At 43.7% G+C, this 14611-nt stretch overlaps 1 protein-coding gene across 7 annotated transcripts in view; it reads right to left on the reverse strand.

Moving 5' to 3' along the window:
• Nucleotides 1–14611, reverse strand: part of HS1BP3 (HCLS1 binding protein 3) — a 188541-nt gene that overhangs the window by 159176 nt on the left and 14754 nt on the right. For all 7 annotated transcript variants that reach the window (XM_025216351.1, XM_025216353.1, XM_025216354.1 and 4 more), the window contains exons 4-5: nucleotides 12620–12827; nucleotides 7973–8180 (exon numbers count right to left, since the gene is read on the reverse strand). In XM_025216351.1, the coding sequence (XP_025072136.1) occupies nucleotides 7973–8180; nucleotides 12620–12827 (416 nt within the window). The remainder of the gene's footprint in view (nucleotides 1–7972; nucleotides 8181–12619; nucleotides 12828–14611) is intronic.

Consider the following 14611-nt stretch of genomic DNA (forward strand, 5'->3'; position numbering starts at 1 on the left):
CACCTCCAACACCTGTCCTGAGCTCCTCTCTGCCTCCAACCCCCTGTTCCTTTGCCACTGTCTTATCCCCACTGCCTTTTCCTTTTCCCCTGAGCAACCAGGTTTCTGCCTCAGTTTCTTTCCTGGCTGTCTCCTCCTTGCCACCACTTATCTGCCCTGCCCCATCCCCCAAAATCTCAGCTGTCTGCCTCAGTTTCCAGCCCAGTCTACCTTAAGTAAACCCAAGCCTCAGTTCCTCAGCCAGCTTCTCTGTAGTCCACTGGTTCTAATTCCGCTACACTTTAACTCTCTCTCTCTCACCTGAACCTTCCCCCAAGTATCCCAGGTACCCCAAGCACACACATACACGCTGTACTATCCAAGTTAGGAACTTACCTGTGTGTATGTGTAGGTGGATTGTATGTGTGAGAACTGGTGAGTGTGTGTGTATATATGTCATTGTGTGCATGATATACGAATTAGTGATCTGTGTCTAACGTTTGGGGTGTATAGTGTACGTGCTTGAATTGGTGATAGGTATGCGTGTGCCTAGGCTGGTTTGGATGTGTATGTGCCTGAGCTTGTAGTGTGTGTGTGTGTGTGTGTGTATGCACATAACTGATTTGTGTGTTTGTATATGCGCAATTGTGTCACGCCCTCCTGTCTAACAGTGCAATACTGAGATCCTGAGAGTTGGCCTGACCCCACAGGGCAACAGTCTAATGCATGGTTTGCTCTGTAGCTGTTACAATAGTAGTATCTTTACAAAAAGTACTGAAAAGCCTATTATCCCAAACCAACAGGTAATGTACCATATTCCCATTTATTAATTTCTCTTAAGATTCAAAGCTAGCCATGTCCAACTTTGTCCCTCCAAAAATTCTTGTAAAGCTATTTCCCCCCAGGCACCAGAACAGAAAGATATATATTTCCAAAATCGTCTATTGCCTGCTTTTGTACATGAAGAAAACCCAGCTCAAGGATGTAAGAGGGCTGAAGAAATTTCACTTCAGTCCAAATAACCCAAGACTTGAGCAGCTGACAAGACAGACCCTTTTCCCCACAAAATTTGGATATTTTCAGAGACTTGTCAGCCTCGCGTGAGGTGTTCTAGCTGCACATAATTCAGTTTCTCAAACTTGTGGCTCTCCCCCATCTGTTTTCCTTTCAGAGGTTTAGTGATAATTTCATTGTGAAACTCTTTAACATGACATTCATGTAAACCATTTAGATAACACTGACAAACTGGACAGAAGCTTACTAATCACTGCATGAGTGCGATTCCTGCCACAGCAGGCTCTTACTGTAAGGACTCTTCATTTTTTCCTACTTTGGCCTCAAGCAGATTCTTTTCCTTCTTTCTTTCTCCGATCCTTTTCCAGCTGCAATTCCTCCATTACTGTCCATACCACACTAACTTTTAGAATTAGCCGTGCTTTAAGACAGAACAAGGACACTAGATTAATGATTCCAGTTACAGTTGGAACCAGCCTTGCAGAAAGCAAAACACTGTATAGAACTGAGAAGCTTATGAGAAAAATATACTGCAAGCTGCAAAGAGGGTATGATGCCATTTAAGACATAGGGAAATATATTGAAATGGTACAGTTTTGTGCAGTTGGTTCTGCAGGGTGGGGATTGGCAGAAAATACTGAAGTTGGGCCTAACTACATGGTAACAAGACTGCACTTAATTGTTACATTATCATCCCTTATCTCTACAAACAGCCATTGCAGATGCCACTGTTACATACATTTCAAATGGCAAAAATATACATTTTTATTTACTGAAAAAAAGAATGAGAAAATTCAGTGCACCTAATCAAGAAGGAGCTACTCATTACCTCATTGTGGGGCAAAATCATATCTAGGCTCCCTCTGAAAAGATCAAGATTAGGTAAGTGAGCTTTCAGAGGACTCGAATCATGGAGAGAAAGAAAGAAAGAAAACCCTTAAGCATTGAAAGGGACCGTTGCAAATGACATCACATTGCAATTTGCAGGTGTGAATAATTTACACTGAAAATGCAAATTAAATAAAGCTAAAAAAACATACCCTTACAATATGCACACACTGCACTCTCTGCCAGATGGGCACATCTTAAAAAAACAACCTCTTGGGTTTATGCCTTCTCCCAATGGACCTTCAAATTCTGGACAGCAATAACTTGTTGCATGACAAGTAATAATGCACCAGGAAAATAACTCACAAAACCATGCATACAGTGAGAAGGAGACAGTCATCTCTTAGGAGCTTCATTCTGGATAATGCTCATCATTGCACCCCAACATTAAAGCCTAACTCCTAATCAGGATCAGACTTTAAGAAAGCAAAATGATGTATGGAATTGAAAAGATATTTAGAAAAATGTATCATGTATGTGAAAAAGCTGCTGACTGGGGTATTCATTTTGGACAGATAAAACCTAGATGCTATTAAGAATGATTACTTATATTTCTCTGGCACCTAAGAGGCCCAGTCATGGACTGAGACCCCACAGTGTAAGGCTCTGTACAAGCACACACACATGCCTTGGGTCTAAATGTCCCACAGAAAACAACTACACTCAAGTTTATATCATACCTTGACAACATCTTTTGCATGCTCACCTGGTGCAAAAAAAGCAAAAAAAAAGGTTATACAACACAGGCAGAGAGTCATCATACATACATACTGGAATAGCTGATAAATAACCTTGAATATCAGAGAGGGGAATTAGCACTGCTGGGATTATCCTCTCTCAGATCAAAAGTCACTAAGCAATTATCTTCCACCTGGGTAGTCCCTAGGGACAAAGGAGAGGAACCTTTGTTTAAAGTTTAATTCAAAAGGCAGCACGTTTAATAGTGACATCCTATGGTACCGTATTGCTGTATCAGCACTGGGTACGAGCCCAAGTCCCACAGCCTTCCGGCCCCGAAGTCAAAGTGCTGCCAAATGACGTATGCTGATAACATAGGGAGGCTGGGGCTAGCAGGGCATTTTCAGCTGGATCCAGAGAAAAGCGGTCTGTCAGACGTGCAATTCAATTAGGTCAGCTTTGCTGCCGCAAGCGCCACAGACACACACGCCACTCTGAAGGGATAATCTGGTTTCAGTGCTGACTTTACATATTTTTCAAAGGTTTTTCATTGATTGAAAAAGCTGGCCAGGATTATTGTTCCTTTTATCACCCTTTTCATATGGCACTGCAATTGTCTGGCTTCCAAAGCTTAGTGCTCAGCACTAGCAAAGTTTCCACTTCAGCATTTTCCTACAGTCCGTGTTCCTTCTTATTCAGCAACTCCTGCCCCTCAGTCCTTACCAGCTTTCATCCTCACCAGTCACTCTTGGCACTGTTTGCTCTCCCATTCTAACTTTATACATTGTGGCTGTGCAAGTGCATGTCTCCCTGCTGTCCCCCCACACAGTTTAACATCTTCCAGTTGTTCTGAGTTGCCTGGGTTAATGACAAGGCTCTTTGGTCTTGTCTACACTGTTTTCATACTGAGCCCCAGAGTGCTGCCAAGAAGCCTGTCCTGTCCACTCACTCCCTTTCCATGTGCTCCGAAACCTGGGAATGAAGCACCAAGGCTGCTTTAGAGCAATCCTTATTACCAATAAGCACTGCCAAGAAACTAAGAGCATGGGGCCTCTCTAAGGTGGTTATGTTGTCTCGTTTCTGGGACTGAAACTGATGGGACATGTTTCTTGACAGCACTCCCAAAGTCAGCATTTAGGCAATGCAGACAAGTCCTGAATATCAGGTATATTGATGTAGAATTCATGACAGCTGGTACCCAGTTGCAGTAACACCTGGTAAAAGCAACAGCTGTTTGCCACCAACATTTCTCCTACATTTCCATACCATGTATTCAGATACACTTCCTATAAAAGCCACAGCCACTTGGGAGCAACGTAGTACCAGCTCACTGACATGTTGCTACTATCAGGCAAACCGCATTTGTGGCTGTACTCTACACAAGCAAGCAGTAATATGAATAAGATTTGCTCTATGGGGGAAAGTCAGTGTTATCTAGGAAAATCCATCTTGAAAAGCTATCTTATAAAATAGCTACTCTACTAGATAGATCCAAGGGGATCCTGAAATTCACTCGGACAGACAATATACCATAGTAAGACGCAAAAACCTCTAGAGCTGGGCAAAAAGTCTGTCTTCACATTACTCTGTTTTTTGCATGGCACATTTACAGAAGACCCCACATCAATGAGGGATGTAAAGTGTACCTACATGTGATCAACATGTAGAGTAGAGTTGTTCTACTGCTTGCTGGGATAGAGGGATTCACTTTGTGGTTTCTACACATTCCTTAATGATAAGGAATATTATGGTGTGTATTGAGAAACTTATGGCAGGGGGCCTGAAGCTAGAAATCAGCACCTATTTATATTTTTATAAATAAAAATACCACTGGGGCCACCTATATGATTAGAGGCTTGCACAGCAAGCCACACGAGGAAAGGCTGAGGGACCTGGGACTCTTCAGGCTGAAAAAGAGAAGGCTGAGAGGGGACTTGGTAGCAGTCTACCGCTACATCAGGGGAGTACATCAGGGTCTCAGTGAACCAGGGGAAAACCAGGAGTAATGGCCACAAACTCCTGGAAGACCATTTCAGACTCAACACTAAGGAAAACTTCTTCACAGTTACTGCGTCTGGACTGTGGAATAAGCTCCCTCCAGAGGTGGTGCAATCGCCTACCCTGGAAATCTTCAAGAGAAGACTGGACGGTCACCTTGCTGGGGTCACCTGACCCCCCCTGTCATTTTTCCTGAGTGGTACAGGGGGCTGGACCTGATGATCTTCCAAGCTCCCTTATGGCCTTACAATCTATGAATCTATACATGACATAACAGCAGTCATGTCAGCACAAAAGGACTTTATCAGCGATTTGGACGACGGGGTGAAAAGTAACCTGTTCAAATTTGCTGATGATACCAAAATTTGGGGTGAGGTGGGCACACTAGTAGGGAGGGAAAGACTGCAGAAAGACCTGGATAGGTTGCAGGGGTGGGCTAACAAAAACAGGATGCGTTTCAATACGGACAAGTGCAGGGTGCTGCACTTGGGCAGTAGTAACCAGCAGCACACTTATAAGATGGGAAACTCCCTTCTTGAGAGCACGGGGGCAGAAAGGGATCTTGGAGTCATCATTGACTCCAAGATGAACATGGGCTGACAATGCAAGGTCACGGTCGGCAGGGCTAACCGGACCCTATCGTGCATCCACAGTTGCATCTCGAGTAGGGCCAAGGAGGTGATCCTCCCCCTCTACGCGACACTGGTCAGGTCACAGCTGGAGTACTGTGTCCAGTTCTGGGCACCCCACTTCAAGAGGGATGTGGACAACATTGAGAGGGTCCAGAGGAGGGCCACCTGCATGATCCAGGGACAGCAGGGCAGACCCTACAATGAGAGGCTACGGGACCTGAACCTGTTCAGCCTTCACAAGAGAAGGCTGAGAGGGGACATGGTGACTGTCTATAAATTCACTAAAGGGGACCAGAAGGGTTTGGGGGAGACCTTGTTTCCCCTAGCGCCTCCCGGGATAACAAGGAATAACGGTCACAAGTTGTTGGAGAGTAGGTTTAGATTAGACATCCGTAGGAACTACTTCACAGTTAGGGCGGCTAGGATCTGGAACCAACTTCCAAGGGAAGTGGTGCTGGCTCCTACCCTGGGGGTCTTTAAGAAGAGGCTCAATGCCTACCTGGCTGGGGTCACTTGAGCCCAGTTTTCCTCCTGCCCAGGCAGGGGGTCGGACTTGAAGATCTACAAGGTCCCTTCCAACCCTACTTCTATGATTCTATGACTTGTTCAAGGCATAAGGCTTGATTCTAGCATCAGCTGCCTTGCTTTAAATGAGGACTATCTTCTAATGAGGCTGACTGAGATATATCAATGTGAGTGATATGAGTGAAGTGAAGCTCAGATTCAAACCAATAATTCCAACTTAAAGCTTTTGGGTTTTGTCACACCTTTAATGTGTTTTGTGCATAACCTTCATAAGAAAAAGAATCAGATTCATTTTGTGTGAGCCCAACCCTGATGCTGTAGTGAAAAGTGTTTGATTGTATGGAATGCAACCAATGATGTAGAGATTTCTCCTGTATCTAGGGAACTCTAACTAAGCTCATATTTGATTTTATTTAAACAAAGCTCCACTGACTTCAACAACTATTTAGCTTGGATAAAGCGTAGGTAAATGAGGATTAAGCCCCAGACCTTTTCATCCTCAGATACACTAAACAGACCAAAAGATTGAGACACAAGTCAAACTACGCAGGGCAGAAAAGCAAACTTCTTGTTTGTCTTGGCCCTGGGCATTCTTTGTCATTTATATTTGTTATAAATGGGAAAACCAACAATACATTTTCTAACTCAATAGATCATTTTCCTATCCAAAAAAGGGCAGTGACTTCTGTAAGCTTACTAGCTAAGGATTATTTTGCGGGAAGTACAGCTTTATCTAGCTTTTCATTATAAAGTTATTTAACATTTTTTAAAACCTTCCTAAAACAAAAACAAAAATAAATCCCAAACAACGAAATAATTCTTATACTGAGTAATTGCACATGTTCTTTGCTAAAAGAATACTGTTTAAAATTTCTTGATGGCAATCAAGGGATGAAAGACATTAAGTAAAAAGGATGGCATCTGGAAGTTAGCAATGACATTTTGTTATAACAGTTGCAGCAAGATCTAAACTATGCTTCCAGCTCTAATAGTTTCTGATTGGCCTGATTTCATTGTGGGAGTCTCAGCCTTGTTAGTGACCTTAGGTTAAAATACTTTTAGACTCTACTAAAGAAAAGGGGAGAGTCACACCATCTCTAAGTTCACAGGCAATTCCTAAGGAGAAACTAATTTAAAATAGTATGAAAGCCCTAGACCAGGGGTGGCCAATGTGGGACACAAATGCTACAACTGGCACGAGCAGCCTCTGTGTGTGGCACGCAACAGATCAGGGAGGGAACAGGAAGTCAAAAGGAGACCAGGAGATCAGGCAGAAGAAGGAGATTAGAATGGCACTTGAGGAAGGTGCAGAGCTAATCTGTTTCGTTTCTACCCAGGAAAACTTTTACAATCTTTTCTCCAATGCCTCATAAAAAGTGTTTGTGCCTGAAAGCTTGCAATTAAAGAATTTTTTTTTGCAAAAATCTTGTTGGTCTAATAAAAGATATCATCTCTACTACAAGTCCCGATTGCCTTTACCTCTAGACCAATATGGCTACAACCTGGACACCTGAGCTAATCTGTGACACTCCTACCAAGAAGGTTGGTGCCCACTGCCCTGGACCAACATCTTCAGAAGGAGCTGGTGACTCTGGATGTCTGACTTGCACTGTGCTAAACATACTTGATTTTCAAAGGGCAAGAGGTTCAGCACTTTCTAAAAATCAAGTCCCTTTAAAGTATCTTAGGTTGGATAAGTTCAGGCACCCCAAAATTGTTAGTAAGTACTGGCCACCCTAGCTAGAGAGAGACATTAAGCTAACTTTGCTTCTGCAGCAATGCAGAAACGGCATTGGGAATTAGCAAGAGACTTTAGATATAAGTAAGGAAAATAACTGTCTTAGAATGATTAACTAGATAAATAAACCTAGATGCCTACTTAGGCAGGTCTTGATTATTCTGGGTCTCAAGTTCCAATTTTTGATATCTCAGGGTTATACATGGGCTCTTCAGACACTTGCTGAAGAAAGAAAAAGCCTACACATTGATCTCATAAAACAAATATTGTCACTTTGGTTTGATGATGCTGCAACTCCATCTTCATTGGTGTACATTTAATCAGAATCAGTTCCATATACTGTACATACAAAGGGTATAACAGAAAAGGATGAAGGCACGGTAGATATTTACCTTAGAGACTAACTAAATAACATATATATAGACCACAAGCTTTTGTGAACTTGAGTTCACTTCATCAGATGCTATGAAAGGACACCACACAGCAATGTATAAAGTGGAGGAGAGGATGACAGCCATACCTGATTATACCAAGAGGATCTACATCTTCCTCCTCCTCCTCCTCTTCTTCTTCCTTTTTGGCTCCTTGACCTTTTACCACTGGCATCTGAGAGACTGTGTCAGATGTCCTCTCTTTGAAGAAATCTAACACTTCATGTTCCTCCTCCTCCTCCCTGTCATCAGGAACATTTTTACCCTTAAAGTCAATGACTCCAGTAAATTTTGTTCCTGTAAATAACAATACTGCATGAAGAAATCAGCATGCCAAATTAACCTAACAACATGATATTTTGCATGCATTTACAACAGGGCAGGATGGCACATTTGATGTCACCTCATTCAGAAATGCATAATCTTTTGTAAGCTACAGTCTAGTAGACTCTAGTGAATAAGGAAATGAAGAAATTCACACCACCATGAGTATTTGGTGCCTCTAGTCAAGGGGGGGGTGCACATGCCCCCCGCCCGCGACACCAGTCAGCGACCAGGGGGTGGGGGGTCCCCCCGCAGCTCATCCCACTGGCTTTAGCTGGTGGCCCCGCTCCCTAGTCGGCGCTCGCAGGGGAGAGCGCTGGTGCTCCCACCTGCCCCCCGGCTACACAGCTTGACAGGAGGTACACCAGCACTCTCAGGGGGTGCACATGTACCCCCATGCACCCACTACACAATCGTCCCTGCACACCACTTCTAAGCCCACAAGCAATTCCTGTCACCTACAGGAATGCATTATGCATTTCCGAGTGAGTTAGTCTCTAAGCCTGGTATCACACTGCCTTGTCTTTCTGCTTGACTTCAAACTAACATGGCTAACTACCTCAATCTTTATTTCCAATAGTTACACTTGGAGAATGAATACAAATAACAGTTTCAGTGAATCACATCCTACAATCTGGACTGGAACATCAACCCCTACCATCTACCAAATGCTGTAGGTTTGAAGGTGTGACCTTTTTAATGGACTTAGTACAGGCGAGCTGAGAATATAACCTTGGACTCAATGGAAAATGATACTCCCATATATACTGATCTAAAATGCTTCAAAAGAAAGTGTAAGTCCATTGTACAGGCAAGAAACATCAATATGAACAACCAAGCCTCAACATAAAATATATAACTGCTTTGGCCAAGTCTTCCCATTACATTTATTACATTCAGTTTAAAAGACAGAAGGTAGGACAGGGTGACACCTTAGAGACTAACGGATCCGGAAAGGCATAAGAGCTTTTGTAGGCAACAACAAAATCACTAAATGCCAAACCTCTAAGGTGTCACCCTGCCTCACCTTCTGCCTGACTTCAGACTAACATTGCTAACTACCTCAGTTTAAAAGTTTAGTATGGGGGCATAACCAGTTTGGAGCCTCAGGCTCCTTAGTACCCGAGATACAGGCAGTATGAACAGAACAAACCCAATGACTTAAAAAGGCCTGAGGTATTCAGGGCTTGATCCACTAACTTAGTATAATGTGACAACATGCATGCCAGTGGAACTGCTTATTAAGGTTGCCAGACATTTCCTATGCATTATAAGACCTTATTTTCAGTTGCTTATAATTTTGGCAAACTTTAATTATTGGGCTTGCAATTTTCTACGCCAGTGACTGCTTCAGGCATGCATTCTTGCTTGCTCTCTCTTGCTCTCTCTATATATTGCAGAGGAGAAAAACATGTTAGGGAGGAATAGATTGGTTTGCTCATGTTAAAAAAAAAAAAAACCTTAGTGAATTTTATTGGAAATTCACTAGCTTTGGAGCTTTGTTTGATTTCCCCATGAAAAAGTCACCCATACTTGGCCATATTATAAGCTTTTGAACAATTTTGTTTCATACTTGCTCAGTAGAATGTCCCCAGAACTTTGAGAGTCCTTCTTAGTTCTGGGATGCAGTACCTGCCCTGCAAATGCAATTCTCAGCTGTTCCAAGCTAGTGAGGCCCAAGTGCAAAAACTCAGAGCAGCCAGTCTGTCTCCTTGTATTCTCAATACCACATTCCGCCTGCTCAAGGATGACAGATGGCACGGAAGAGGAAGCCACCTGAATTGGATGTAGAGAGAACTGGAACTAAACTGGAGGGGTGAGGACACAATGAGGCAGGGAGCCTGCGAGTGTGTGAAGACTGGTACTGAGAGATGGCAGGGGGGGGCAGGAAAACTAGGACTAGAACTAGGAGTTAGGCAAAGAGACTGAGCATGGCGGCCAGAGCGGAAAAACAGCAGAGGGAGGACCTGGAAACCACGTTGAGGGTGGAGAGCACCTGAGATGGGATGACTGGGACAGATATCAGAACTGACTGGTGAAGGATACAAGGATAACAATAGGTACAGAGAAGTCACTGAGACTGGATAAGAGACACAGGGAGGGAAGAGATGAAGGATGGCAGCCAGTGAAGATGGGGAGCATGGGAGTAACTGGAGACTGACAATAGATAGATCTACTAGAGGAGAAACCAAGAGAACAAGAGGAGCAAGTACAAAGCAGCTGGGAACCCAGTGCTGGTGGTGAACTATAAGCATCTGAACATGGATATAAGCTGGGATAAAATTCTTGAGAAGTGCAGACTGAGGCTGGCTTGGTGGGGGGAACAAGACTGAAATGGGGAGACCAGACCCACCACAACACACTCCCACAATGGACCCCAATATTCCTGAGTCTCACTATTCTTCTGCTGGCAGCAGATATTACTGAAAGCCTCTGGCAAAGGATCTCATCCCTTTCTAGGACCAGTCCTGGTAGAGGATGACAGTCTGCTGTTCCTCTCAATGAGTCCATTAGCACAAGTAGCAGAAATCTATGAGAGGGACCTAAAGGTTCTGACCTGCTGATGGCCCTCAGGGGTCCTGCATGACAGAAATTTTGGTGGTATTTTTTCAGGTTTTACAAAAACCTAGACAATCACAGGCACGTACACAGGCAAACATAGTAACATGACCACAAAGTCTGCAAAAGCAAGCATTCCACAGTGGGGAAATTCCAGCATTAAAGTTGCCTGTTCACCTTAATTCACCCTTCTTGCACGCTTGGATCTGGCAGCCTTTAATTATATAATCACATGCTATTTTCTTCCTCAAAGGCACCTGCCTCATTCAGTGCACAGCATGGATCTACTCAGGATATGAATTGGGGTGTGCAGAAAAGGCAACTGCTGCCTAGAGAGAGTCAATTCCCCATGTGTTGCAGACACTGGAAGGCGAGCAGTGAATGAGGTAAAGGATCACAGGAAAAATAAAGAGTGTCTCCTGGTTAATGCAGTGGAACGCTGCCTTCAGGCACTGGATTCTATCCCTGTCACCATCACAGAATTCCTGTGTGATCCTGGGCCAGTCATTTAAATCAAATTTTCCACAGAGTCATTAACTGTGTGATCCTCAGTTTCTGCCTGACTTGAGTCTTTGGAGTCTGATTTACTTGCAGAACTGCTGTGTTCACACAGCTGCAATGGAAATGAAAGGAAACTGGGTTTTGAATTTACTCCATGCTGTAGAGTGCTACAAAGACATGAAAAAGAATCAGCTTTAGGTGGCTTTGCATTCACAGTTATTTGAAAAGTGTGCAAGTAAATGTCCTTCCGCACTGCTACATGAAGGGGAGGAGAACAGCAGCCAAAAAGCAGGAATACGATGTGAAAGAATGAGGAGACGGGGAAATAAGAACTTGTGGTTGGCAAGATAAAGGCTTGGCCTTCTCCCTTTTGTCTTCTTGGGTAAATCAGGCTGCTCAACTGGCTCTACCATCAACCCTGGCCCTGCTATTTAAATAGATCTATTTAAAAAGGATTTTCAAGCCTCCTGCCCCTGTTGCATTTCCTGCCTTCTTCTCCATAGCTGGAGGGGAGGAGCTGTGTTTTCATGATTCTCTGGGTCCAACCAATTACTTCTTTGGGAATCAGACATTTTTCCCTTTGGGTCAAACAGTTAAGATGGAGGGAGTGGTTTCCATTCATCATGATGCCATGGAGACACAATCAGGGTGAAAGCCACAGGATTGGGAAGCTTAATATTAGGAAAGGTAAGACTCCTCAGTTTGATGCAATTCTCAGGCAGCACCCTGCATAGGTAAAGCCTGCACAGTCTGCCAGGTAATCACCTGAAGGCAAGCTCAGCATCAGGCCTGGGCTGAGGAGAGTCTGTCCTGCACTACTGATCTAATGAATTAGAGCCTTATAACTCCACACCAGAACTAGTTCTATGGTTGGTATGTGACAGAGTTGGGTAGGGACAGGGATGTGCACAGAACCGCTCCCTAGGTTTAAATTAATGAAGTAGTAGCTTACCACTCAAATCTATCCCTGCACCTTTCATTCATTTGCCTGCATGGCCCAGTCAAGAAGGCATATAGTACCCAAAAGCTTAATAACCGTCTTTCCAGCTAATCACACAGCATTATTCCTAGTGGTGTCTAACTCAGTCACTATAATCCCATCCTTTAAGAAATAAAACAATGAGCAAACCAAATGTTGCATAGAAGCCTACAAAGACAGCATCATCCACTCTGTGTAGCGAATGAGGCAGGCATCCTATGGAAAAAACAGTTTGTGACTGGGATGTCTTTCTGTGATGTAACACGCAGCCTTAAATCTGACATCTCTAACTTCTGAGTGCCTGATTCTGCAGCCTTCAAAATGTTCTTTTCAAAGAGAGGGTTTTCTGTGCAATGTAGACATTAAGAGTTACCTAAAAACTCCAATAACTCGGGGCTCGTGGCAAGATCCACATCTTTAGCAATGGATTTCATGATGTCATTGAACGCTGTTCTTCGTTCTCGGATATCCAATTCTCCAACAAACAGAACTTTTCTTGGTAACTGTGGCAGAGAAGTGTGTGGATAGTGTGCAACTAGCTTTTGGTAAAACTCCTCAATCTCGCTGTACTTCTTAGAGACCTGTAATGAAATGAGCAGGTTGGATTAGTTTGGAACAATAGCAAAGGATAGAGAGCAAATTCACAGCACGGGAGGGAGGGTTATCCCAGAGGTATTTACCCCAGAAAACAGTGCATAGCATACAATACCAAAAAGCTTTACAACTGTTCTTCTGTCAGGTCAGCGTCCTACCAGTTGATCACACACAGCATAACTGCTAATGATGTCTCTAACTCAGGGGTGTCAAACATCCAGCCTGCAGAGCTGCTCTATCTGGCCTGCTGGGCTATCAGTGGGGCAGCAGAAGTTGGAGGGCATGGCCAGCCATGGAATTCAGGACCTTTGAAGCCGTGGTTAACTGTTACATTTATAAACTTGCTTCACAAGATAATCCCAGAGATTTCAAAGAAGAATCCATAGTGTTAAAACCATTCTACCCTGTTGAGGGTCTTTCTGAGTTCCTTGCAACAGAAGAAGTTCTCTATTATTTTTTATAGTATAAAAAATTAGTCAAAACTAAGAGCCGGCATTTACTGAGAGGTGTCTCAAGTCCCTCAAGGAGTGCCTCAAGCAACACCTTGCCAAGGGTATTTAAAAGCAACCAGTTCACTGGAGCTAAAGGGGGAGAGACAAACAGCTGCTAGGAAGGCTGCTAGGAATGTACTGCCCAGACAGCAAGGAGAGTCCAGACAGACAGCAAGTACTTACAAAATCCATGCTTGGCTCTTATGTGGAACTTGGCATCCATGCATTTCAAAGCACATTGCACAGGAAGTTCAAAATCAGCTCTAACATTGGGAAACAGGCAGAGAGGTTTCCCAACACCACAGTGTAGCAACCCCCCCAGGTTTTTCTTTTTTTTTTTTAACTTAAAAATGCATTCCCTCCCCTTCCCCAACCATTTCTGACTTACTCTGTGCCCTCTCTATCCCTTATTTATTAGTGATTACAAGTAGTACTAGGTAAGCTAAGTTCTTATACTCCCTTATAGTAACAAGCCCCTTTTATATTGTAAAGAGTGTTCTATTATGTTTGTATTGATTTTTACTGTTTTATATTGAATTTATATGATTTAGGCCTATGTCTGTAAAATAATGTCAAGTAATGTCAAGTTTCCATTTTGTATGTCAAGCCTCCATCTTGTGTCCTCTGTCCGGGTATAACCTATGTTATATAACTGTGATTCATGTCTAACCAGTCTCATGTAAATTGGTTCCTGAATGAATGGGAATGAATGAGGGTGCTTGAGGTACACTGGTAGCAGGCCTCTACTGAATGATCAACTCAACAACCGCACCACTGCCTTCCACTGACTCACCCAGGAACCACAGACCTCACCCAGAAACAGAACAGAATCACCAAGGAACCGCAGACCTCACCCAGGAACAGAACAGAAATACAGCATTTGAAAAACAAACACCCTACAGACACCAGCAACCCCACCATTGTGTCCTACCAGACAATGAGGACACCTGGATCTGCATGTAGACATCTGAGCGGGACTGTCCTTGCCTGGACATGTCTCTCCCATAGAAGACACAGGTAGGTCACCCCTATAAAAGAGATGGTAGTGTGTGACCTCCTTGGGATGCCCTCTCCATCTGGACCAGCACCACACCACACCACCTATCCACCCAGAGGCCCTGCCGGCAACTCCACCTCTGAGCAACAGCTTGCTAAAGAAGACCCCAACTGGCCATCGAGGATCAACTCTCAGCCTGGGATAGGTAGCTATCACCCACCTTCTTCCCCCAAGCAAGGGACCTGAACTCTGTCTCTACATACCTGGACCTCAAATCCCTTCC

This window comes from Alligator sinensis, unplaced genomic scaffold (assembly GCF_000455745.1).
Source record: "Alligator sinensis unplaced genomic scaffold, ASM45574v1 scaffold200_2, whole genome shotgun sequence".
Classification (NCBI taxonomy): domain Eukaryota; kingdom Metazoa; phylum Chordata; order Crocodylia; family Alligatoridae; genus Alligator; species Alligator sinensis.